The following is a 27,495-nucleotide window of genomic DNA, read 5'->3' as shown; positions in this document are numbered from 1 at the left end:
TTATTATGTTAAAGAAAAGTTAGATAGCTGATTTATGATCTATGACTTTTATAATATGAATAACAATTATATATTTTTTCTTTTCTGGGGCATTGAATTTTACGTTGTCATGGGGGGAAAGGAACACAGGAAGGAGAAATGGAATAAAATTTCATTCAATATGTCTTTGTTACATATGAAACAAACTTGTCAACTCTCTATTTTCTCTTTTTGTTCTGTCATCTGTCATACTCTGCTCTATAATATTCGCCAAAGTGATAGAATTTTCTTGAATTGAAAATGTAGGACATAGTCTGTAAAGTAACCAGATGTCAGATGAGTTCTTCAAGATTTTAATGATATCAATCAGCATGGCTATGGCAGGTAAAATGATTCTTAGAGTAATCCCTTCACAGTAACTGTTTTAAAAATGGTCTTTTATATTATTTGTAAATAAACATAAATATTACATGCTATTTCTATATATAAATCTCCAAAAGGAACAATTTTTATAGACTGTCACTGACACCTCACAGATTTTTTAAAAGAAATTTTCCCTTTATTTGACTGGACTCTTTCATATCATCAACGTTTCTGATTTCATTTAACTTAAAAACACCTAGGATTACTTTAGAGCAGAGTCAATTGGTCATGTAAGAAAAATGGTCCCTTGGGGCTTTTCAGACAGACTCTACCATGTAAGGCTAATCTTTCATAGGTTAGAGAGGTGGATCAACAGCATTCTTGCTTTCATTTCTGTGAAAGCAGAAACTGGGAAAGAAGACTGAAAACAGAGGGGGTAAGGACTAAGTCATTTCTGCTTTTTGTTGGTAATGTGGTCACGTAATGACAGTCTTACTCTCATTAACACTCAAATTACTTCATGAACAAAATGAAACCTCAAATTTAGTAATTAGGTGAGTTCACAAACAGGTAGCTAATGGCCTTGCAAACTAGGAAGAGTTCACTAGTCAAAAACTGTCCATGCATTGTTTTCTCACAGGGAACAAATCACAAGACAGTGGCATCGCAGAGATGGAAGAACTTCCTGTGCCACATAACATCAGAATAAGCAACATCACCTGCGACTCATTCAAGATTTCCTGGGAAATGGACTCAAAGTCAAAGGACCGCATCACACACTATTTCATTGACCTCAATAAGAAAGAGAACAAGAACTCCAATAAATTTAAACACAAGGTAAAATGCTAACACATCCTTATATTCATTTGTATCTTAAAACTTTCTAATTATGATGCCATTTTGAAAGAAGGAATAATGTTGCACTGATTACTTATACTTGACATTGAAAATGAAAAATTATATGTCATTTAAAAGCTGTATTCTTCCAAGAAATTTTATAAGGAAGTGACACATATATGGGTAAAATACACTTTTTTCTCCCAGAAAAGGTGAAATCTTAACTCTCATACAGACATGAAAATGAACATGTGTCAAAGATTTTATTTAACATTCTAATGAGGTAACTGATGAAGTTTTTAATAGAGCCAATTCAAAGGATGGTCCAGAAAAGACATCTTAAGGACCAGGATATTGAAATAAATGTACAGTGGAGGCAAAACCCATGTGGTGTTGGGGAAGAACAAGGGCAATACAGGGAGTACTTCCAGGGGACAAAATTCACTGGCATGTGTTTAGAAAGAATAATGGAATCGGTATCGCCTGTCTACAAATTACAGAGTTGTAGAATATATTCCGCAAAATCAGAGGAAGACAACCAGCAGAGTGCACTACAGATGGCTCATAGTTTTCCACTGAAGCGCACATTTTTCCCTATAAAGAGCTGCCAAAAGGAGAATATCAGTGGCAGCTTATAAACTTTAGAATATTTGTCAAAATACTTATGGGCTGAAAATTGCTTTATGTAATCAATTTTATTTTATTGTTTGAGAGTAAGAATAGCCTTCAGGTGTTTTAGATTTGTAACAATTCTCTGATATTTATGCTCTTAGCTGTCTGCTTATCACTATCTTAACCAATACATATCTCTCTCCAAAAGTAGCTCTAGAGAGGATAAATAGTTCTCTGACTTAAAAATTCTTCCTTATGTATTCAGTGTTTTCACTGATATGAAAACTGATCTTATTTTAATATTTTATAACTAAATTTTAACTTGATAAATCTTTTGGAAGAATTCTTGTCTAAAATTTATGCATTTTACTATATGTGTATAGTAAAACTATACATGCTAATGGTGAGTGAGTCTTATATGTACAGATAAATGTGATAGGACAAGATTGATAAAACAGTAATTTCCTATGTTGCAATTTTAATCTTGCTAGTGTTGGATATTCTCTTCGGTGACATTTGGCTTCTTTGAATTAGCTTTGAAATGTTTAGCATTAAATGGTGAGGGGTCAAGATTTGACCCCATTTCTTCATTCCACACTTAAAATACTATATCTTTGGAAATACAGTGAATACAAACTAGGTTTAGTTACCTTATTAATCCATTGTTTTAAAATACCTAGACTTTCTGTAATATAGGCTCCATACTTGAATACAAGTAAAACAAATGTTACCACATTTGTATGTGAAGCAAACATTTATTTAAAAATATTCTGTCCCTTCACATATAAAATATTTAATAATGGGCTTCTCTGACTGAACAACAGAAATATATTAAATAAATATTATGTTTTAAAATATTAGAATATTGCACTTTATGGAGCATATTAAGGAATGTACGGAGAAGAACATTATACTAGAAATCAAGATGAATCCATGTACACTTATGCCATTAGCTAGCTGTGTTATCTTTGCATGTTTCTTGATCAAATCGGGCCTTTTTTTTTTTTTACATCTGAAGAATAAGAGATTTGAAGATAGTAATTGCTAAATATCTTTAAAGATATTAGCTAGGAATTTAATAAGTTCTTCCACACTGTTTACAACGGACTCAAGTTACACTGCTACATTAATTCATCTTCTTCCACCCACCCGTCCCTCTCTTCCTCCTTTCCTTTCTTAGGATGTTCCAACAAAACTGGTGGCAAAAGCTGTTCCCTTGCCGATGACTGTCCGTGGACACTGGTTTTTGAGCCCAAGAACTGAGTACACAGTAGCAGTGCAGACTGCCTCAAAACAAGTTGATGGTGATTATGTTGTGTCTGAATGGAGTGAAATTATAGAATTCTGCACAGCAGGTAAGAGAACTGGGTACAAATATGGGGGGGGGGGCTTATTTAATAGTTCCTGGAAAACTAATTATAGAAAATATATTTTTGTAATTATTAAGTGGTATTTATTACATTGGTCATTTTTACATTGCCAGTAGCACTGTGTGACAGAAAAAACTGATTAGAGAGAGTGGAGATTCTCAGCAAAACCTGGGTAATGGCATTAAATTACTTCTGTGCTCCATGCACAGTTTGATTTTTCAAAGTAAAGGCTTTACAAATAAAAATTGATGCAGTATGAAAATATATTCAGCATATTTTGAGATTCATTTTGAGAGGGAGAGAGATCTTTTTCCTTCCTTTTTTTCATTTATTGTCACAGTCTTGAAAGAAGGAAGCCAGAAACATCATTCTCTATTTTAAGGAAATGAAGGCAGATCACAATGACTTTACTTAACAGAAATGTTATTGGATTTTTCACTTTCTCACTTTTTCAGTTTCTCTCTCTAAACTCATGTCATGTGAGTGTGTGTCTTTGCTTCATGAAAGTACCTCATAGCCATTTGGCATTGGGGTGTCTAATGTAGACAGCCCATCCCTCTTGATCTTAACTGTACCTTAATAGCCCACTGGGTTGAAAAGGTTACCATAACCATTCAGATTGTGTTTTTATATAGTTGTTCATTCATTCAGTCAAGAAACAAATATTTATTGAGCACTTAAATAGATGGTGAAGGGACACAAAGACATAGAACTACCTGAACACATCAGCCATCCATTCTTTGTCTCTTAGAATAGGGCTTTGTTTCCTCTTTGTCTAGGTGATTGTTTCCTCTATGAAACTGTAGAAAGAGGCTAAATGTTTGTTTCCACACAAAGGAGCTTGTAGAAAAAGTCTTAGACACTTGTCTCACCTATTGCAGGTTGCTTAGCAACTTCCCCAGCTGAGGCATCCTTCAGATAAATCAGCTATTTTTTCCCCATAGCCTCACAGTAGATTTATTTCAGACTCAGGATGTGCTTAGCTACTGCTTTATCTCAATATCTTCTTTTTTTCTTAATTTCAAACTCAGTATAAAATTTCCCATGTGGGTATGTAGAATGGAAGTTTTAATGCTTAATTATTGTGATTTTATCTTCAACCTTTTTTGTTTGTTCTGTGAGGAAGCTGCTAAGTATCTCAGTGTATGAGAGCAAACCAAATAGTATCCCTCTGGTACTGTATTTCTTCCTAAGATGTCATAGATTGTAAGATCCACCACTTTATGTATTGCTAAGAAAAAATTAAACTGCCAATTAAACTGTGAAACAGTGTTTTCTTATCACATATATTAGGCTCATGTCAGAGATGCTGAAATGTGGGGAAAATATATTTTAGAATAGATGTGGGTGGTATACATCATAGTCCAGTAGTCAGTAATTAAATTGCTAAAGATTTCAACGTTGTATTAATAGTGTTTAAAGAATTCTCATTTTACCTGTATTTTATGTGTCACATTAGAGTTACTATATCCCCTCAACTTTTCTCCTGAATTAAAATTCCTCCTTGGAATCCACCTCATGCTTACAATTTTTACACATCTTTCCATTTGCCCTTATTGCATCCTACCAGGGATGTAGACACGGTAAAAGACACAGTATCTTTTGACATTGTTTTAATCCATGCTATTTTCCATAGGATTGTACCAAACAGCATCGTAGTATTCATTTTTTAAGAAGCTATAATGTACCTCCTAAAACCCCATTTGACATTAGGGAAAAGTGAGATAATATTTCTTCCTTAGCTTAGGGAAGACTTTTGGTATTTTCAGTTCAGAAATACCTGTCTAGATACTCCATTCTATAATCTACATGACTACATGAGTACATGTTTTATTTCTATGTATATAAAGAAAGACCTTTAGTTTTCTTTCTTTCCTTCAGAGTGATTGATCTGTTGCTCTTTTATTCAAGTATATCCCCTAATTATTCTAAGGAAGTTTTAGGGGTAAATAATAAGGAAAATGCCAGCTTATTTTAAATGTGCCACAGTATTTTTCTATAAATCATTTTGTTTCCATGAGTAAAATCTAAGAATTTTTTTTCAAAGCTTGTTGTTTCAGTTTATTAAAATAATTCAGAGGCTGTTTCACCTAAACTTTATCAATCACCTTTACTCTGCAAATCTTAGAAAGCGATCTTATATATTGTCTTTTAACCTAGACATCTAATTCACTCAAAATTTGCTGAGCGTATATGGTATGCTATGCACTGTGCAAAGTACTGGAAATAAAACAGAATGCCACTGACCAATCTAGTTTAATCAGTGACACAAATAAAACCCCATAAGAAGTCACAGTTGTCTATATATTACCTCTTCCCTTAGACTGAATTCTTTGAGAGGAAGAGGAATTTTTTTATCTTTTCAGTTGATCATTCATTTAATTTTGTACAGTGCCTTATATATCACATGTCCTAATCTAAACAAGTGTTCGTTGAGCCAGTGGTGCAGTGAGTACGCAAACTATGCTGCCATGAGTAGTTCAACTAGGTTGCTTTCATTTGGAAAGTCTTGAAATCTTTATAGACCAAAATTTTTGCTTAGATTCTAGAACAAGAGTTTGGCAACAATCCTCAATTTTCAAAACAAAAAGCTGGTGAAGCGATCAGCTTTATATTTTCGCAAGCTCTTGTGTACTCAAAAACTACCAACTAGTCACCAGAGACCTAGTCTCTAAGTTACTAGCTTTATGGACATGTGGCAAATCATTAAAGTGTGGCAAGTCTCAATCTCTGCATCAATAAGATAGTTATATTTAATCTGTCTTCCCAGCCTCATAGATTTAGGGAGTAAATTAGATGGCCATTATTATTATTACTCCTTTAAATTCTATTTGCTATTGCTTTCAGGTTACAATCTTCTTTTATTTGATTCAGCAGCTGATGGAAGAAAGGCTAGTGTGCTGATTGACATTACTCGAATCCGTGTTCCTTATTTAACACTTTGGTTTAAGGATCTTTAATTTCAGTGAGTGAAAAAAATGCAAGGGTATTCTTAAAAACAACCATAAACAAAAACATTTTTGTAGGAAAAAAGTGCCACAAAGACAGTGAATGTTTTCTTTTTAAGTGCAGTTTCTTAGTCACTGAGATGAGTTTCCCAAAAGAGAATCTGAATAATCTACAAATTATTAAGTACATAGTCAATACTTTTGATAGTGTATTTTTAATAACAAACTTTTTGTTATTTTCAGACTATTCAAAAGTTCATCTAACACAACTGTTGGAGAAGGCCGAAGTGATTGCAGGACGGATGCTCAAATTTTCTGTTTTTTATCGTAACCAGCACAAAGAATATTTTGACTACATTCGGTAAGAATCGAAAAAGATACATAATGATTTGCTTTACTAAGTGCCATTCCAAATTCTAGGCTCAGGTTTCCCTTGAGTCTGCTTCTGTTAAATAGTAATTTTAGTTTTCTTCTCAAAATACTTAATTATACTGACTTTTATTTCCTAGAATAATTAAGTAAAAGAAGAAAATCAGATCATGGGATTTTTTTTTTTCCACTTCACTTAGATTCTTTTCTGTGATCACTTGTAATACCAACTCCTATCTGTTTGGGTGAAAGACCTTAAGCCGCCAAGATTAAGGTTGATGAGCATGTCACGGACTCCTCTGATTCCCAGTAACTCAGTACCTTCTGTCTCATACCAACTAATGAATTTTCTCCTGAAAATGAGAGAATAAAAGGGTGACTGTTTCATGAGATATGGTGAATTAGGCGGGATTGTCAGGCTTATGCCAACGTAGAAATCTCCCAGCTATTATACTGTGTTAATTATTCATGAGGGAAATCTTATTTACTTTGAATTCTAGTGTTCAATAGTATTTTTAGGTTATCCTGTGTTTGTGCCTGAAAAGTTTCCCAGAATTCAAAAGAATTCCATGTCACAAGTAGTTTTAATACTTACAGCCCTTTCATATTTGTAGAAGAGAATTTCAAGAGAGTACATGAGTAGATGTGTGTTTTTAAGAAGCCTTTGACAGTGCTGTACAGGTTCTAAAACTCCTACACAGTAATCCCTATAATTTGTCATTTTAAAAGCCTTGCTCTCACTTTTTAAACTCTTGATGGGATTGTATCTGAAAAAAATTTAGGAAGTTTTGTTGTTTTGTTTCATAACTCTCTAGTTTTTCTTAAAGCAAGATGATGGTTCCAAATCTAAACAAGCTCCAAGCTGTGGAAAATGCAAAGGGAACCAGAGGGAGGTGAAGTTAGGCATGCGTGTTCGTCAAAATAGGTGCTTTGCAATATCATATATTTTGATCATGAAAACAATTCCTGCCTTATGTTTGAGTAGCCCATAAATACAGAGTTTAGTCTATAATTCTCTTTCTGGTAAATTACCCTTGAGTCTATATAATTCATGGAAAATACTGTTCACATAATTTAGAGAATATAAACTGAGAGAGAATACAAAGTATTATACTTGTCAGTTGTTGTATGGGAATAATCACATATGACTTAACAAGAAATGCATTTCTTTACATTTGTTAAGCATAAAATTAGAAATAATAAAAGATCCACTGTTGCTATTTTCTTTCCAAATAAATACAGCAATGGAATAAAATACACCTTTGGTACTAGGCTTAGCCCTGGAAGGCTGCCAGCGTCAATCTTAGGTGGCCACTGGAGGTCACTGTTTCTCTGACTTTTCTCTGTCCTTTGGCCTGTTTTCAGGTCGTTAGATAACTCTAGAATTTGCTCCATCTGTTATCAAAAGTTCTTCCAAGAAGAAAAAAGATAAAGACAGAAAGTATGGAAAATGGAAAGAAAATTGTTGTATATATTGTATGATTGATTCCAATATACTAGTAAAAAAGGTATATTTACTAACAGGGAAATTTATCTTTGTTGGACTTTCCCTGATAGTCGTAAAATCCATGTAAGTTAAATTTGGTACATTTTATATACATATACTTCAGTATGTTCACATAAAATATATTTGCCAAGGCATGAGTACAGTTTTTCAACACTGCTTTTTTAAAAAGTTGTATTAACTGAAACCACATTAGCATCAATGGATCTTGATTTTCTTTTTATGTAAGGCATTCTAATCAGGGCACACTTTATCAGAATTCATTTAAAATGTCATCTTGTTATTCACAGTGTTTGACTAGAAAGGAACCTTTCACTTACCTGACACACTTTCCAAATCATTATGAATTATGAAAAATCCCCAGATAAATTCTGCATCAGTCCACATGGAATGAACTCATTTTGATCTCTCCTTCTAGAAATGAATTCCTATATGAGGACTGCTTTATCTTACCCCTGATCAAAATACCACTTGTGCTCTTCCTTCTTCAAGTTCCCTAGGCAGCTTACTTGTCCTTAAAATACCTTTCTATATCTTAAAGTTTTCCCTCCAGGGATCCACTGATATGGGTAGACATGTGTAGGATTTCCATTAGTGTTCGGCGGTAGACTGTATATTCTGAGCTGATGTCTGTCACCGATAGATAGTAAGACATTTCTCCTAGCCTAAGTTCCTGTTTATATGTTTTTTGCTGTTACTACGTCATATAATTGCACTTGTAGATTTATGCAGAATACATGCCATATTAATAATTGGGTTTTGTTCATGAGAATGTAATGGGGTAAGAATTTTTGATTCAGGACAAGATAGAATAGACTTATTTCTCCCTGTTCATCCTACTACATACAATTAAAAACCAGGAGTGTCATATATATAAAGCAAACGTAAGAGTCAGAAAGGTGGAAAGAAGGTCAACCAGTTAGGGACCTTGGGACCCTAAGGACAACACAGTGATTGATTTTCTACTTAGCTCTCGTTCTGGACTAGGTGCTAGTCCTCAGCTCACATCAGTGGGCACAGACAAAAAAATATCTGCCCCAAAAGTCTTCTGTGTTTACCCAAATGAATCGGAAAGGGATGTCCTTGAAGGCAAACTTTGTAGACGATAACTGCCTTTACTCCAGCTAAACACCAATGGAAAAAGTATTTTTTTCCACACAGCCAGCCACAGCCAGGTAGGGAACTTAGACTTGCATCTTCCAACTGTTAGGAACCACCCTCCGCTCCTCCTCTACCCCTTGTTGAGGTGGCATCAGAGAAGGCTAATGGGGAGCTGATGTTTACAACCCACACCAGTGGCAACAAGATGCCTGTCAGCCTTCCCACTGGGCTGGTGTCAGAGGAGGCCCAGTGGAAACCAGGACTTTTCATCATAGCCAAGGGATGATAGTAAGGTTAGCCCCTGCAGCACCAGTGAAGGCCACATAGGAAGCAGTAATATCGTCTTTCTCTTTCAGACTTTCTTCACTTAGTATGGTAATCTCTAGGTCCATCGATGTTGCTGCAAATGGCATTCTTTCTTTTTTAAGACTGAGTAGTATTTATCTGTCAATGTACATTTAGGTTGCTTCTATCTCTGGACTGTTGTGAATAGTACTACTGTAAACATTGGGGAGCATGTATCTTTTTGAATTTTCATCTTTTCCAGAGATATGCCTAGGATTGGAATTGCTGGATCATATGGTAACTCTCTTTTTAGATTTTTAAGGAAACTCCCTACTGTTTTCCACAGTGGCTGCACCAATTTACAGTCACACCAACCATGTGGGAGGGTTCCCTTTTCTCCACATCATCTCCAGAATTTATTATTTGTAGACATTTTAATGATGGCCGTTCTCAGCAGTGTGAGAGTGGCGCCTCTTTGTAGTTTTGATTTGCATTTCTCTGATAACTAGCAATGTTGAGCATCTTTTTATGTGCCTATTGGCCATGTTCTATTTGGAGGAATGTCTGTTTAGCTCTTCAGGCCATTTTTTTATTGAGTTGTTTGTTTTTTGTTACTGAGTTATATGCAGTTTATTTTGTAAATTAACCCCTTGGCAATCACATCGTTTGCAAATTATTTTCTCCCAGGCTGTAGGCTGTCTTTTTCATTTTGTTCTTGGTTTCCTGTGCAAAAACTTTTAACCAAGACTAAGTCCCATTTGTTTATTTTTTGCTTTTATTTCTATTGCCTTGGGAGACTGACATAAGAAAGCATTGGTACAATTTATGTCAGAGAATGCTTTGCCTATGTTCTAGGAGTTTTATGGTGTTCTCTTATTAAGCCATTTTACCTTTATTTTTGTGTATGGTGTGAGGGAGTGTTCTAACTTCATTCTTTTACATGTAGTTGTCCAGCTCTCCCAACACCACTTGCTGAAGAAACTATTTTCTCCATTATATACTCTTGCCTCCTCCATCAAAGATTAACTGACTGTAGGTGTATGGGGTTTTCTCCCAGACTCTGTTCTGTCCCATAGATCTACATGTCTATTTTTTGTGCTGCTATCATGATATTTTGCTTACTGTAGCTTTGCAGTATTGTCTGAAGTGTGGGAGGGTTATGCCTGCCTCTAGGTTAGTTCTTTTTCCTAAGGATTGCCACAGCAATTCTGAATCTTTTATGGCTCCATATAAATTTTAGGATTATTTGCTCTAGTTCTGTGAAAAATTTCATGGGTAATTTTATAGGGGTCATATTAATTTGATAGGGAACCAATTAAATGTAGACCGCTTTGGGTTCAGTTCAGTTCATTTCAGTTGCTCAGTCGTGTCCGACTCTTTGAGACTGCATGAATCGCAGCACGCCAGGCCTCCCGTTCCATCACCAACTCCCGGAGTTCACTCAGACTCACGTCCATCAAGTCAGTGATGCCATCCAGCCATCTCATCCTCGGTCGTCCCCTTCTCCTCCTGCCCCCAATCCCTTCCAGCATCAGAATCTTTTCCAATGAGTCAACTCTTCGCATGAGGTGGCCAAAGTACTGGAGTTTCAGCTTTAGCATCATTCCCTCCAAAGAAATCCCAGGGCTGATCTCCTTCAGAATGGACTGGTTGGATCTCCTTGTAGTCCAAGGGACTCTCAAGAGTCTTCTCCAACACCACAGTTCAAAAGCATCAATTCTTCGGTGCTCAGCCTTCTTCACAGTCCAACTCTCACATCCATACATGACCACTGGAAAAACCATAGCCTTGACTAGACAGAACTTTGTTGGCAAAGTAATGTCTCTGCTTTTGAATACACTATCTAGGTTGATCATAACTTTTCTTCCAAGGAGTAAGCATCTTTGAATTTCATGGCTGCAGTCACCACCTGCAGTGATTTTGGAGCCCCCAAAAATAAAGTCTGACACTGTTTCCACTGTTTCCCCATCTATTCGCCATAAAGTGATGGGACCGGATGCCATGATCTTCGTTTTCTGAATGTTGAGCTTTAAGCCAACTTTTTCCCTCTCCTCTTTCACCCTCATCAAGAAGCTTTTTAGTTCCTCTTCACTTTCTGCCATAAGGGTGGTATCATCTGCATATCTGAGGTTATTGATATTTCTCCTGGCAATCTTGATTCCAGCTTCTGCTTCTTCCAGCCCAGCATTTCTCATGCTTTTTTTAAAAAAAATAGATGATATGGGGAGAGAGGTCGGGGGGCAGGGTTCAGGATTGGGAATTCATGTATACCTGTGGCAGATTCATGTCAATGTGTGGCAAAACCAATACAGTATTGTAAAGTAAAATAAAAAATAAATTTTTTAAAAATAGATATTTTCATAATATTAATTCTTGTAGTCTAAGATCATGGGCTATCTTCCCATGTCTCTTACTTTCTCTTTCATTGGTATAACTGAATGGAAGGGAGCAAGGAGCAGGAAGAACTACATGACAGAGGTCCAGCCCAGTGGGAGGTGAGAAGTGTAGAGAAAAGAGCTGAGAATGTGGTAACGGGAGATACCAGCTCTGTTCTAAGCAAAATGCAAGTAAGATGACCTGAGTAGTCAACTGGGCCTGGGTTAAAAAACTGAAGCAAAAAAATAAAACAAGATGCTTTTGTACTGACGTACATGGACAACACTCACTTTAGACCTAAATTCTGGCAGACTTTGAAGAAACATTCAGCATGTTTAGCCAGCGTTGTCAGTCCAGTTTTCTCTTCCCCAAATCACTTCTAAAACCCAGTAGGCTTATAGTGGATATGATTTCAGCCATAACATTTCTCATTCCACTTTTGTTTTCCTGGTCAGGAAATTTATCATGTTAAAAGACCTCCAAGGTTTGTAGCAGAGCATTCTTACCTTAGGGTCATGGGTGGAATTTAGCTTTTTGTAAGTAATGTCAAAAGATGCATTCTCCTTGATCTGATGGTAGGATGGATGAGCACCCAGGCTCTTAATAGTAGACAGTTGACTTGTAGTCTATCACCATTCAACTCTATACATTAGTAGCTCTACCACCACTGTACCAGGCAGTGACCATTTATTTTCTCTTGCAGAGAACATCATGGGAATGCTATGCAGCCCTCCGTCAAGGATAACAGTGGCAGCCATGGCTCTCCTATCAGTGGAAAATTAGAAGGCATCTTCTTTAGCTGCAGCACTGAATTCAATACTGGGAAGCCACCCCAGGATTCACCTTATGGAAGATACAGGTTTGAGATTGCAGCAGAAAAACTTTTTAACCCCAATACTAACTTATACTTTGGGGACTTCTACTGTATGTACACTGCTTATCATTATGTGATTCTGGTCATTGCTCCTGTGGGATCACCAGGAGATGAATTTTGTAAGCAGCGCCTTCCTCAACTAAATTCCCAGGATAATAAATTTCTGACGTGCAGAGAAGAAGATGGGATGCTGGTTTACCACCATGCCCAGGATGTCATTTTAGAAGTCATTTACACTGACCCCGTGGATCTTTCTCTAGGCACTGTGGCAGAAATCACTGGTCATCAGCTCATGAGCTTATCTACTGCAAATGCAAAGAAAGATCCCAGCTGCAAAACCTGTAATATTAGTGTTGGACGTTAATGCCCACTTTTCTTATTCTGAGGCCCCCTTTCTTCCCGTAGGAGCCCTGATCCTCTGTTGTCCATTTTCATCACCCAGATGTTTTCCACTGAAGCATGCACATGCCACTGTCACCAAAAGCGAACCATCACTTCTCAGATTTCCGAGCTGTTGTAGTGTTTCCCAGTCCCTACCCTTCCCACGACTTTGAGAGATGAACTGTCCTGAGTTGTTTCTGACACCCTCTTGCCTAGATGCTGCAATGTTTTTATTTTTCCTCTACGCCAAACATAACCAAACTATTATATAAACTGCTTTAGTAAAATACAAAATAATGGCTTATAAATGGTGTTTAAATATGCTCTCATTTTAATCTACTGAACAAATATTGGGATAACTCCAAACCGCATGAAAAAGTGTAATTGCAGCATGAGTTAAATCTTGAAGCCTAGAATTGTCAGCACTTCCAACTTGTTGTTTGACAGTGTTATTTATGTTATTTATATTAGCTAACAGGAAACAACTACTGTGTTTCAACATAATAAATATAATAGAAAAATATTTTATTTGTATTGTTGTATAAAATATTTACAATCTTATAGAATATATAGAGTTACATCTTAATAGCAATTGTATACATGTCATGAAACCATTTCCCTTATCAAAGATGTAGTTTGTAAACCTCAAATAGTTGTGTATCTGTCCTGTTACAAGTACATAACTTTAATTAAACAAATTTGTGAAGGACATTATTCTGATTCATAAAGGTTATAAAATATCAGGTAAATATAGGTAACTATAGAGAAAATAATAAGCCTCTGAAACCATCTGCTTCAGAAATAGTCAATATTAATCCCATCCAAACTATATGAAAATGTGAATTTGTTCACCATTGTGCTTAAACATTACAGAAAAGAGAACTACAAACGTGGCTGGTATGAGAGAGAAAATGTGGACCTTTTACTTATTTTTACAAAAGCAAAATAATAAACGTGGTTTAATACAAAATAACAAAACAATATACACTGAAGTTAATGATGCAAGTAAAGTATCCTGGCTTCTTTTCCAAGGTGTTACAGCAAACATTTTCTAAACCTTTCATTTTATACAGAATGAGTAACAACTATAGTTCATGGGAAAATTTTTTGACTTTACAAAGTATAGACCTTGGAACATTAAGAAAAACACATATTCCCAATGGAAAAATAGTTTATATATCTTATAGTAAACAAAAACATTAGCTATTATAACTATGATCACATTAGATTATATGCTAGACACATCTATCCAAAATACCTATTTTCAAATTTTAATACAATATTTTATTTTAATATAAACATCTGTCAATTATAAACAAAGATAATTCACAAAGTACATGCTATCAGAATGAACTTTGGTAATCAGAAATGTAAAATTTTAAGGAACAGATAAAATAATGTGCTATTTTTATATAGAAATAAAAAATTAGCAGTGACACATTCTAGTATATTTTAGGGTGCTGAAAGCCTAGCAGACTTAAGGGACAAGGTAGTAGATTTTTTATGACTTAAAAATCTATTAGAAGTTTCAAATAAATTACATTCTTAATGACTGTATCCCTTTCTATGTAAAATGAGTTTCTTTTGTTGTTCTTATTGGGTTAAAAATCATGCTCTTTCCATATGTCAGTATAAGCAGTCTTTGGACATTAAGTAGACTTTCTCTAACCAGTGGTCCATTTAACAGGTGGACACTTTTTATTACTTAGGTTTGATAAAATACATGTTTTCTGAAGTAATTATACTGACTCTGCATTTTCTCCTTGGCATGGAGAAGGCTGAATTTTATTTTCCAATTATATGTTACTTACTGTATTTTCTCCCATTTTAATCCCTTCTATTCATGTATAATTACACTTGCCATCCATTCTTAACAACAGCTAATACTCCCACTAAAGTGCTTCAGTTTTCAGTTGTCATACTACTTAGCAAGAACGGCAGAGGAAAATAAACTTGCCTTATCTCAGGTGAAAGTGATCACAAACATTTCCTGAACCTCAAATAGTTTTGGCCACATCTTGCTTGCTGATGAGGACCTCTAATAGTCTCAGTTTGGCTTTTATATGCTTGTATTCATAGTACTCATCTGCCATTGGTATCCGATCTTCCTTTTGTGGACTTCTGCAAAAAAAAAAATATATATATATATATATATACATAAATGCATTAGATCATTAATGAACCAAGTCATTAAAAATCCTTTTTTAACTCTTGTGAGAAAAGTACAGGGTAACAATTTCCGCTAGATTTTTTCATCAAGTCTTTTTTCCTCTCCCTCTTCCATGTGTTACTAGGTTTCAATGTAATAGTGCTCTGAGAAGTTAAATATTATAAGTGTTTTGCAAATACATTGTCCAGTGCATAGACATATAACACTGGGGAAGAGGAAAGGTCTGCAGGAAATAAAAACCAGAACCCTCAAGATATTTTTTTACCTAGTCTTTCTTCCATCATCCAAGCCTGTGCAGAATATTCAGCCCTTATAGTGATAGTTGTTTAAAATATCAACCTAAAAATACTATGAAAATTACATTAACAGAAATAACTTATAAATCTATGGTAATAGGAGGGAAAATTTCAGTAGCTACCTTACAAACATGAATTATTTCTAAACTTTCTTGTAATTATAGTACAATCTCTGTTAATGTATAGAAGAGTCACAGAGAAGTTCCTTTCAGAAATCTGAGTCTAAATTGTAGTGGTTCTTTGCACACTGATTCTACTAAGACTAGACTAAGGATCATGCCCAGTTTGATACATATGCCTCCTAACTGCCAGATGTTCTTGACATTTACTTTGAATGATAATTGGGTAACATCTGGAGTTAAAATCATCTGCCTTCCCAGAAAAATACATTGCCAGGATATGTTTTCTAAAGGACAAGAGTGAGTTCAGGATCTCCTTAGTTAATAAAGATGGCCAATTGCTTTCAAAATATTTCCACCCATGACTTTGAAATACGAGGACTGGAAAACCCAGATGAAGTCACCACCATTGCTACTGAATATAAACACAAATAACAAAAACTCTGTAACATAAGTATAGCTGAAAATGGGTAAAAAGCAAACAACCTATACCCCTTCTATTTTACCAGTACTGATAAAGTTATATTTCTTACGAATAAAAGAACAGCTAACAGTACACATAGATTTGTACACTGTTCTGAGTTCTGAACTAGAAATTTCAGTGCAGTATATATAGTGTTAACAACACCAATAGATAACGATATTCTTTGGGAATCTATAAAGAGTCTTCCCTGAAATCTCTAGTTCAGAACTCAGAACAGTATACAAATCTACAGCCAGAGTTCCTCTTAGACTAACATAATTCCTTTGACTCCATTCTGTATTCTGGGCCAAACTTATCATAACTGGGTATCTAAATGCCACCTTAATTTGTGTAAACATACCTAAGTGAAGAAACAGTCTAATTTATAGGGAAACACTAATAGTTCATGATGCAATTATCTCTGGTCTGGCACACTCCTCTTTATCTAATAAACAAGAATGCATTGTACTAAGTATTTCCTTAACCACTTTTCTCATTATATAAAACATACATAAGCATTTAGCACAGGTCCTGGCTCATAATTGTTAAGGTCATACCTAGATAATTATGCTTCTTGCATGATGACTATTACCAAGAACATTTATAGAACATTAAATTTTTTAATAATCTATTTGCATGGTTATTTTACCTATGGACAGGTAACCCTTCCCAATGAAATATTTTAGAAAAGCAAGATCTGTATTTCGTAGCCATTCGACTATTTGATTTTACTTGTAATATGGCACCGCTGCTGCATTTAGTTTAAGTGTATTACCACAAGAGGGCAGATAACCTCAACCAAGTAGTAAGCATATCTGAAGTGGGTTTCCCACTCACTGGTGCATTTAAAATACTATACATAGAACATGACTAACTTCCCTGGATGTCAGAGGCATGCCAAGTACCATTGCAGACCCATTTGGCAGGACTAATAACACACCAGAAGGTTCTCAAACTCTTTAAATTGCCTGTGTTTGGATAGGTTAAAAAATGTAAAAGTTGTATAGAAATTTTGTAAAGGAAAAAAGAAAACAAATTGTTCTATATTCTGAATTTAACAACCACATAACATTTCTCATTAGATAGTTACCATCAGCAGAAAGGTAGGTCACTTGGACTTATATAACAGTCAACTTAGAACAGAGAACTAACATGGGCTGAAAGATCAGATAGATTTATTTAAGGTTTAGATAAATTCAATAGTTATAATGGGATTTATTATGCAAAGTTAGGGAATTTAGGGAGTTCATCTTTTATTTCTTTAAAGATTCATGTCTTATACTTGATAGCTACATCCTTCTATAAAACATACCCAATAATGATACTACCCAAATGTTGCATTAGACAAACACTAGTTGTAAGTCACTGGAAATTATGTCTTGTATAAAGTCACTGTTACTGCAAAAAACAAACAAACAAAAAATCTGAGCTTACTCCTAACTCTTACTTCTCTAGGAGTCATTAGCTTAAAAAATATCTCTGCCCACACTTACCTTCCTGTTTGTTTAAAAAACTGTTCCTCAAATTCTCTCAAGGCTTTCCGAAGTCTCTTCTTATCAGCCCTAGTTTCTCGGAGATGGTCAAGAAGTACAGGCCTGTATCAGGTAGAATATATATCTGCCATTATGGAGCTCTGGCATAACTGAGAGAGATGAGCAGAGCTAGCTATTTAGCAAAAAAGCTATTATGATACAGAAGTGTTCTACTTAAAAGAGTGCCTTCTGAATAAGGATGACACAGGTCAAGCCTGACCAGAGGGGAACACGTGGCGGGGGCATCACAGACGATGAAAACAACAGCATCAGGAAATGGAAAGGACGGATGGGAGGCAGGCAGGCTGCATCCATTATAAAAGTGGGGACAGTAAAGGCCACATGGGGGCATGAGGGAGAGAGCACTTCAGATATGATGAGGCACACTCCTCAGTTGTCTGGTGACAGACTGAAGAGAGGCTAGAGGGAGAGATTTTAAAAAGAATTCTACTCTGAATCTTGACTACAAGGGGAATGTCAAAACCCTTGGGAATGAAACAAAGACCCCCAAGACCCCAAGAAAGCTGTAATTATGTTGCAGAGTCTACTTACTTCATTCTAAGAGAGAAAAGTCAACTGCTTGAGAGCAGGAGGCTTTACCTGGGGAGATTGTGTCTGGTTTCAGAAACTCTGTGAACTCCCTGAAATCATATATGGGCATTTTCTATCAAGAAAATGATTCCACTGCTTTCCAAAGAGCCCTACACACTCCCTCCCCACCCCCCCCCCCCAAAAAAAGTACAGTTGCTTTAGAAGAGCCCACCAGCCAGTCAGCCAACCAAGAAAGAGAAGAAAGGGAGGGAAGAAAGAGAGAAGAAGTCAGGGAGGGAGGGAAAGAGGAAAAATGGAAGAAGAGGGAAGACTGATGTTCTGCTTCCAAACAGGTCACTCTTCTCTCAGCTGAAACTGCGGTGCCAGCTGATAACAAGCACACCAAACACTCAGCTTACAGCTTAGTCCTTGGTCTTGTTTCAGGTATTTGTGGGGATTCCATCCCTTTCTTGGGGCATATATACTCACCACACTGTTACATGTGTTAAAAAAAAAAAACTCATAATCTGGCCTATAATATACAAATGAAAGAAGGCCAGATGATCAGAGGAAGGGCAGCTACTGAATAATAATAATAATGACACTAATGAAAATCCAAATGGCTCCTGACTGAGGAGCCATTAGAAGAAAAAGGTCAGCTCATTTACTTAAGTCCCAGTCCGGCAAAACCATTTTGTCTAAATAGAATAGACTAGAATAAAGGTCCTGACAACTTCTGACCCAACACAGAATCCCAGTTCCTTTTGTTTGAGCATCATCAAAGGCCAACACTGCCAGGCATTAGACCGGCCCCAGACCTGCTGAAATGATGTGCAGGGGTAGAAAATGGAACATCAGCGCTTTTGGCATCTTTAGGGCCATGTTGGGCTTCCCTGGTGGCTCAGACTAGACAAAGAATCTGCCTGCAGTGCAGGAGAGCTGGGTTCAAGCCTGGGTCAGGAAGATCCCCTGGAGGAGGGCATGGCAACCCACTCCAATTCCGTGGACAGAGGAGACTGGCCGGCTACAGTCCATAGGGTCGCAAAGAGTCGGACATGACTGAGCGACTAACACTTTCTTCACTTTAGGACCTTATTAGGAGCCTTGGTTCCTCATGGCTTTGTCTCCTCAACTTCCCTGTTAGGAGGATAACCAGATGTGTTTTCTGGTGAATGGCACTTTTTAGAGAGTGTAATAGCTCTCCTGAGTTGTATACTGTGTGTACATATAAGGTCCCCCAGACCAGAAGGAGTTCAAAGACGACTCCATACTTAGGATTCACACTCACATGGTGGCCTCGTGTAAATTGGACATGGAGAGGGCTGGTGGTTTGACTTCCTTCTTTTCGTCGGGGAGCAGGAGCTTCACGGGCTCAGTCTCTTCAGAGTGTGTGAGGTGATGGCCAGCAGGAGGGTGAGATGCTGGATTTGGCACAGAAGGCTGCTGACTTCCCTGTGGACAGTCTTCATCAGAGTCTTCTTCCTCCTGCTTATCATAAGAAGAGTTCAATAGAGTCACAAAGTGCTAAGGGCCTCTTAGGGAAGCAGAAACAGGAAAAGGGAACCTTAAATAGACACCATGAAAACAGTAGGTGACCCCTGTGCCTACTGAGAACCAAGAGGAATCCTAGCTCGGGTGCATCAGAAGAAACTTAGCAGAAGCTAATAAGCAAATAAAGCACACATGCTGGCTAACGTGCTTACCAAGCTCAGCTTCTTCTGCCGGTCAAAGAAGGCACAGACAATGGGGATGTGTTCTAGTCTGGAACTGCCTAGTAATCTTCCCTCCACCAGACTTACCAACCCCAGACTCTAATAGAGTTAGCATGAGGTGAGCAGAGATGGACCACAGGCCTCTGTGTCGTCCTGTCACCCAAATCAGGCCCTGGTCTGGGCTCAGATACAGAGAATACTGAGAAAACGGGTAAATTCAGGGAACCGCTTCATGAAGGCCAAAAACAAAATGGAGATTCTCCATAACCTGTTCTGATAATACTTGTCACAACCAGAAGATTTTCTTGCAAGGAAATCTGAAAACCATTCCCTGTTTTAAATTATGCTTCCCTAACAGGAAAATCTCAACGAGTATGAGTCATGATGTCTCTGTGTTTAGAGTTGTGGAAGTATAAATGTACTGAAGTATACTTAAATTTGTATCTGTTAATATTTATTTTCTTTTAATACTGACATCTTGAGCAAGTGACTGTTCTAATATTGGTGGTGTAGGATTTGTGGTACTTTTCTAGTTCTGTATTCCCATAAATCATTCTTAATTAAAAGTAGTCTAACCCAATTTCAGTATTCATATTTTCTATTGAAATAAATCTGCTTCTATCTTACACAGTGACGGTCAAATGGTAACAAAAACAAACGCAGCATTATTATCAAAGAACACACAAATCAATGTTCTTATTAAAGGAGAAAAATTAACAACACCCAGACTAGAACGGGTTCTGTTTTGTCTAGCTGTGCGGTTGTAAATTAGGTAATGCCAGACTAAAATCCATCATTTGTTCTCCTCACCCAAACAATGAAAGCAAATGCTAAAACTGGCTTCAGAAATGGAATCGCTACCTAGTCCTGTTTCACAGTGGTTCTAATCAACAGGTGCTGTTAAGTACAGTGTGGGAGCTGAGGGAGACCTAATTTCATTGCTGTGACACACCTGGCCGTGTGGGCAGGACATCCTGCCAAGAAGGCTTGCTTACCCCTTCCTGGTGCCGCCTCCCTAACAAATATCAGTACAAAGCACAAGGACAGGTTAGTAGTGAAGGCAAGCTTTCCCAACTTACAATTGTTGGAATAAGGGAAGGTGTGGACAAGATTTGCTTGATAATTCTGTATCGGTCATAAAGAGGCTTTATGAGGTTCTTGTCTTGCTTCGTTACCTGGAAAACATGAAATTATTGTTCCTTTCTCAAACAAGAATGAAAATACATCAGTGTTTTTAACAGGCCAAAAAAAAAAAAAAAAGGTTTGAAGCCTAAAAGTAAGGGATTACAGTACTAAAATGCAACAGTAATCTTCAAAAGGTAGGTCATTGATAAGATACTGTATGAAGCACATGCCAATTTCCTTCTAGGAAAAGCTTCTTAAAGGAGAGGTCCAAGTTGAAAAAGATGTTTTTAGAGCTTACTAGAGGAATCCTCGGTGTTTAAATGGTAAGGTGCCTTTAATTATTTAATTAAAGAATTAATAATTCTTTATTTCTTCATTCTTAAAGAAACTAATGGATGACTGAGGCCTATCTTTTTTTTTTTTTCTGGAACATGTATTTTATCTGGACTTTCAAGATTCTACTCACAGACACCAACACTGTCCAGGTCATTGTCACTACATACTTGGATTCTATGCTAGTTTACTGGCTAAATCTGACATAAACTAAATATTTTGGATAAAACAGTAAACCTCTCTGGATTCTCAATTTCCTACCTATACAACAAGGATGTTGGGAGTTTAAAACGTTCCTTCCAGCCAAAAAAAGTGTATAACCTCTTGGTCCACCAATCCATTCTGTTACCCTTCTGCCCTTTGACTCATCCCTAAACACTACTATTCACATGCCTCAGGGTACACACAATTCTAAATAGTTTCCTACTTACCTACTAATCATCTGCCTGACTACCCACCCACCTACCTACCTCTCCATCGAAAATGACCAGACTCCTCTGCTTACTTTGGTTTTCCTTCCTGATGTGTGTCCTGCGCGACGTTTCCATATGTTCACTACACACAGACTCTGTTTCCCTCGGGCCCCGTGGATCTCACTCGGCAGGTGGTGGGAAGGAAACGGTACAAGCAGCACACAGCACGACCCCCCCAGGGTCCTGACTCTGCCCTCCAGAGCCCCCAGGAGAACGCTGGAGGAAGAGAAAGTGGCCCAAACGTGTATGTTTTCAGCCTTCTAGTTATTCTCCATCCCAGCTGAGAACCATTCTGGCCTCTGCTGATCTTTCTTCACAGAGAAAAGGAAGTGAAACATTTCTGTATCTCACTGCCTGGGCCTCACCTGTTGTCTGTGTTGTACTCTTGTCTGCCCAAATAAATTATATCATGTATTTCTTCAATTTTTCATGGTACACATGTATAGGCTTTCCTACCACCCATCTAATAACCCAGGTTTTTATAGATAGTAAAAGTAGTCTGATTTTTAGCAATCTTCATATAAATTCCACAGGCTATCTGTCCCAAGGCTCTTTTATTTTCAGTAGAAAGAAAGACCACCTCTCTATGTTCAGTTCATTTATTGGTTAAGTAACCCCAAGAACCTTTCATTTTCTAGCCCAATCATTCCTTAAAGGTTTCCTTAGTCATGTTACATTTTTACACATGAAAAATTCACATATTACATGGGATTTTAACAGGTGACAAAGAAAAAAATTTCTTGATTCAGAAAACACTGAAATGGTCTTTTATTCAGTATCTTATTGGGACTTATATTCCATAGAAGGCACTTTGAAAAGGGTGTATTTAACTGTTATTGGCATCTCTCTATTGCAGTTTGATTTTTGTGATTTTGCTTATTTTTACAACAAAAATATGTTGTCTGGATTCTAGAAAAGCTAAATTTAGTCTTAAAAGAGAAAAAGAAAAGAGTGGCCAAAAATCAAGTTAGAATGATGAATGCTGTTACAGAAAGGTTCCTTCCACAGATGCTAGATAAAAGCCAGGGCAGGTATATAACGTATGGAATTCATCTTTCACGCTACTGATTCTATGATTTACTCTTAGGACCACTATTAAAGTAATCCCCAAAGACAGATGTGAGGGTTCAATGGCCATAAGTAAAGGACACTATCAAAACTTTAATGCCATTAGTGCTTATCCTCAAATACATTTGGACAGGACGGCAGGCTGCCTGAAAAGAAGGGTTAGTGGTGAGACATGCCAGTGGCTGTCTTCTACTCAGGGGCCTGTGCAGACTAGCTATCATGAGGCCTGCAAAGTGGATCTTCGTGGTGGAAAATGAGTCGAGGTTGGCTCTGCAGGACAGATACCTCCAATCAAAGGGCAGAGACACATTCAACTGAGCTGTTCCTCATTCCTCGGCCACTTTCTACTGAGATTCAGACCATTTTCTCCTCTGAGTCCAATGGCTCTTTCTGAAGTGCATCCTGCTCCCCAACTCTGCATATTAGCAGCTGGCTATGATACGTTAGTAGTATCTAACTTATGTTTTTTATTTAAATGGAGAAAACAAGGATCATGTTGAATAACCTGCAAGAGCCAGAGAGAGATCCAGAGCATGAGTGGGTAGTCCGATTGTAAAGATAAATTTAAGGAGATAAACCCTGCAGCTAAATGACCCTTCCTCCCTGCTCCTCCATTTTTATGGCGTCAGAAGAAAGGAGGCTTCAAGGATAAGCGAGAGGGCACCATGCACAGAAGGAAATTTGACAAGCTTTGTTGACAACTTGACGACATCATTGTAAAAACTGCCCCACCCCACCCCAGCCAGGTTATTCCAGTCACCAAGGTCTGGAATGGGTGCCCCGAGCAAGCTGGTTTTCCAAGCAGAGCTGCTGCTGAGTGGTCAGCCCCAGCGTCCATTCTTTCTGGGCCCTGGTCAGACAGTCCTTAGAGAAAAGACTGCTTTTACCACCATGCTTGTTTCCTTTCTCCCCGTGGCACTGGCCCTGTGTTTTTTCACAGGAAGCCACAGAAACATAAAAATCACTCAAACTGTCAGCATAAACAAGCTCTCTCTTGCAGAAGTAGAACTGACTTCCCCTCTCTGGACAGAGAGTGATGGGAATCCATTATTCTTTAGCCTGATGGACTCGAGTCCTGCCAAACTTTCCCTGAGTGTGTCTCCCCAAGCCCTCACTGAGGGAGACAGTCTGTGTGGAACAAATCTGACTGTTTCAACTAACCAGTCAGTCCAGCAACACAGGCGGTCACTAGTGAACATCACCATGCAAACCAGCTGCTGGAGAGGATGGCCAGGTCAGTTCAGATTTCCAAGCATACGCAGATCAGTATTGGCCTTGAAAAGAGAGGCCGTAAGTTCAGATAACTGGCTTCAAAATTACACACTATATTTAATTTGGAAAATTATGGACCCTCCGAACCTTAGATTCTTAATATGCAAAATGAGGATTATTTTTAATTATCTTATGTAAATATCCCTGGCACAGAGTCAGGCATACTAAATGTTATTTAAGTCATCAAACTACTTGATTTGAGGTTACCATCAAGGTTGTAAATTACTAAAAGAGGAATACCATGGTGCTATTAAATCATAAGTTTAATAAATAATGAGAAACTACATCAATATGAATATGCAAAGTGAAAAAAGGATTCACAATTATGTAGACTGCTACCTTTTTTTAAGGGGCAAGTTAAGAATGTATATTGAACCTTTCTTGTATATGCCTTATATAGAAACTCCAAAGGACACAAAAAACATTACTAACAACAGCTCCACCTGCTCAGGGGTGGGAGACCTCAGAACTGGAGCTGGCAGACGGGGAGGAGTCTTTTTAATGTGTAGCTTTTTCTGTTCTTTCAACTATGTGAAAAAGTATCACCTATTCAGAAAATTAAATTTTTTTGAAAGGATAAGTAGACAGAAGAACTTGATGAGATATTCCTTTTGGTGCCTTTTAGCTGTATGTCTTCCCTCCCTCCAATGCACAACTCACTAACCCATGATTAAATTTATTTCATCTTTATAATGATTATGTTTTTTAAAAATCTGCTTTTCTCTTCAAAGATGCTGCAGTTGATGAAGGGGCAGCGGTAGTAATGGTCATTACTCATCCACTTGGTAATCTGTGCTGTGCACCTGACCCCACCTACAGTTCTTGGAAGGGACAATAAAAAGGGGAGAGGTGCCAGTTCCAATTCAGCATTTCAGAGGAAGACATAATCAGCACCACAATCAGAACTGAGGGATGATTCACTCATTTCCAGGGCTCAGTGCACACCCTGTGACCGGAAGCGACAGTCTCCAAAAATCACCCAGAGATGATGGAGGGAGAAAATCACTCAGTGGCAGGGTCTGAACTGACAAGGCCATGCTGTGGGGTCTCCTGCATTTATCAGCGTTAGGATGAGCTCTTACTAAACACCAATGGCAAGGATGTCAGGAAGAGTCATAATAAAGGCATCTCTAGAAAAGAAAGAACTCATCTCGAAAGCTTTAATATTTAATGCATGTTAAGCAGTAAAGCAAAGACCCCAGATGAAAATCATCTGTCATTTTGAGTTTAAAGAAATGGGACCTAATGAGATCACCTCAAATGCTGATCAGTTCCCTGAAAAGCCAAGAATAATACTATCTTATAAATTTTCAGTCCTCCCTTAGCTTCTTCTGTGGCTTCTAGACTCCCCCCCTTTGGAACCATCCATAGCTGCCCAGGCACGTCACACTGGCTGTGTGAAGTTCTCCCGGAGCAACTCTGCAGCTTTAGGTCCTGAGACGCACACATTCCACAGCAGGTGATCTCTGCTTAAAGAACCTAACTTTAGCCCACTGCAGCGATACGAGGCTTCTCTGAAGGGACTTCTGACACTCGGAGTTTCCCTGGCGGCTCAGATAGTAAAGAATGCAACGCAGGAGAACCAGGTTCAATCCCTGGGCTGGGAAGATCCCCTGGAGAAAAAGATGACTACCCACTCCAATATTCTGGAGAATTCCATGGACAGAGAAGCCTGACGGGCTACAGTCTATGGGGTCGCAAAGAGTCAAACACAACTAAGCAGCTTTCACTTTTCACTTTCTGACACTAAACAGTTCAACAGATGGCTGATTCATGTCAATGTATGGCAAAAAGCCTTCACAATATTGTAGAGTAATTATCTTCCAATTAAAATCAGTAAAATAAAATAATAGAAATAAAGTGTCATTGAAACAAAGATGACTTCTAGAGAACTCAGAGTTTTTCTGACCTTCAGACTTTCATTTACATGTTTTTATTTGTCTTAAATGCCTCACGAGGGTGACGGACCATCCCAGTTTTCCCAGGACTGAGGCTTTTGGTGGGCCATGGAATTTTCGGTGCTAAAGTTAGGAAAGTCTAGGGAAACCTGGGATGATAGGTCACCCTACTCATGAAAGATCTTAAAATGAGTATGTCCAAAATAGACCTCCTAAGCATCCCTCCCGCCCTCAGTGTGTGCCCCTCTAGTTTTTCCCCATCAGTAAATGCACCCATCTCTTTTCCTTCACTCCCTACCACCCAGTGATTCAGCACATCCTTTTGATTCTACAACCCAAGTAGACTTTGAAGGCGTCTGCTTCTTTCCATCTCCACAGTGAACATCCTAGTCCAAGCCGCCCATTTCACCTTCCCATTTCCACTCTTTTTCCTGATTTATTCTGCATAGAGCAATCAGGAAGATCTTTTACGTGCAAATCACATCATGCCGCTTTCACACATGGAACCATTCAGCAGCTTCCTGAAACTTTCAGTGGCCTGGGAGCGTCTGTGTTATGGGCCCTGACCTGTCCTTTCTGACTTCATCTCATGCCGCCCTGGGCACCAGCACTCAGACCTGAGAATCCCAACCACCGACGAGTGCTTCCTTCAAAGGCCGCTGTACTTGCAGCTCCATCTCCCTAGAATGCTCTTTGCTGCTCTCTCGGCCTGCTGATTCTTTTGCATTAAATGTCACAGGACTTCCTCACCGCTCTATATAATACAGACATCATTCTCATTATTTTCTATCATGTCATCTGTTTCTTTGCACAGTACTTATCAAAATCTTTAATGGTTTTATCTACTGAGTTATTTCTTATATCCCAACTCCCAGAAAAACATGAGCGCCATGAAGGCAGTAACCCACATCACTTTACTATCTTGTTAATCTTTTTATCCAGCACATATCACAGTTCATAACGCTGATAGGCACTCAGATCTTTTTGCAAATGAATGATTGCCCACCAGTTAACAGGCATCGTCTTTTATTGTCAAAACAACTATATTAATAGGTATTATCTGTATTTTTATTGATGAGGAAGTTGAACAGAGAATTAGATGAGAATTAGTTCACTTGTCAAGCATACATAACTAGAAAGTGGCTTATTCACGGATGGAGTCCTGCTGTAAGTGTTATACGTTGCTTTAGCAGATGTGGTCAAAGTAACTGTAAAATATAGGAAAGACCATCAAAGCACTAAAGAATGGAAAACCACAGATGTGCTTGAATATGTGAGCATGTCATGTGTCTACACACATACACAGAGTTATCTACTTACCCAAGGACCGTGACAAAGTCCAGAACCTTTGTGGGTGGGAGGAGGGGATACATTGGCTGAGTGAAGATCACTCATCACGACACACTGGTTATTTTTAAGTTGAAGGCTATTTCTTAATGACAGAGGTATCCAGGAGCCCATTTCTACTTGTATATCATATGCACCAAGAAGGGGAAACAGGAAG

General features: G+C 37.8%; 2 protein-coding genes across 4 annotated transcripts in view; one reads left to right on the top strand and one right to left on the bottom strand.

Annotated features, from left to right (window-relative positions):
- PHYHIPL (phytanoyl-CoA 2-hydroxylase interacting protein like) overlaps window positions 1–12,982 on the top strand; it is a 109,069-nt gene extending 96,087 nt beyond the window's left edge. Inside the window, exons 2-5 of the mRNA XM_052639922.1 lie at window positions 983–1,179; window positions 2,972–3,146; window positions 6,353–6,470; window positions 12,448–12,982. Coding sequence (XP_052495882.1) covers window positions 983–1,179; window positions 2,972–3,146; window positions 6,353–6,470; window positions 12,448–12,982 — 1,025 coding nt within the window. The remainder of the gene's footprint in view (window positions 1–982; window positions 1,180–2,971; window positions 3,147–6,352; window positions 6,471–12,447) is intronic.
- Window positions 1–27,495, bottom strand: part of FAM13C (family with sequence similarity 13 member C) — a 153,801-nt gene that overhangs the window by 227 nt on the left and 126,079 nt on the right. For 2 of the 3 annotated variants that reach the window (XM_052639918.1, XM_052639920.1), the window contains exons 11-14: window positions 20,902–20,997; window positions 19,399–19,598; window positions 17,541–17,642; window positions 14,957–15,120 (exon numbers count right to left, since the gene is read on the bottom strand). In XM_052639918.1, coding sequence (XP_052495878.1) covers window positions 14,997–15,120; window positions 17,541–17,642; window positions 19,399–19,598; window positions 20,902–20,997 — 522 coding nt within the window. In that variant the 3' untranslated portion in view covers window positions 14,957–14,996. The remainder of the gene's footprint in view (window positions 1–14,956; window positions 15,121–17,540; window positions 17,643–19,398; window positions 19,599–20,901; window positions 20,998–27,495) is intronic. The other variant, XM_052639919.1, reaches the window with a different exon arrangement.

This window comes from Budorcas taxicolor, chromosome 5, assembly GCF_023091745.1.
Source record: "Budorcas taxicolor isolate Tak-1 chromosome 5, Takin1.1, whole genome shotgun sequence".
Classification (NCBI taxonomy): domain Eukaryota; kingdom Metazoa; phylum Chordata; class Mammalia; order Artiodactyla; family Bovidae; genus Budorcas; species Budorcas taxicolor.
Note: the sequence above shows the minus strand (reverse complement) of the source record. Positions and strands in the feature narration are given on the sequence as shown.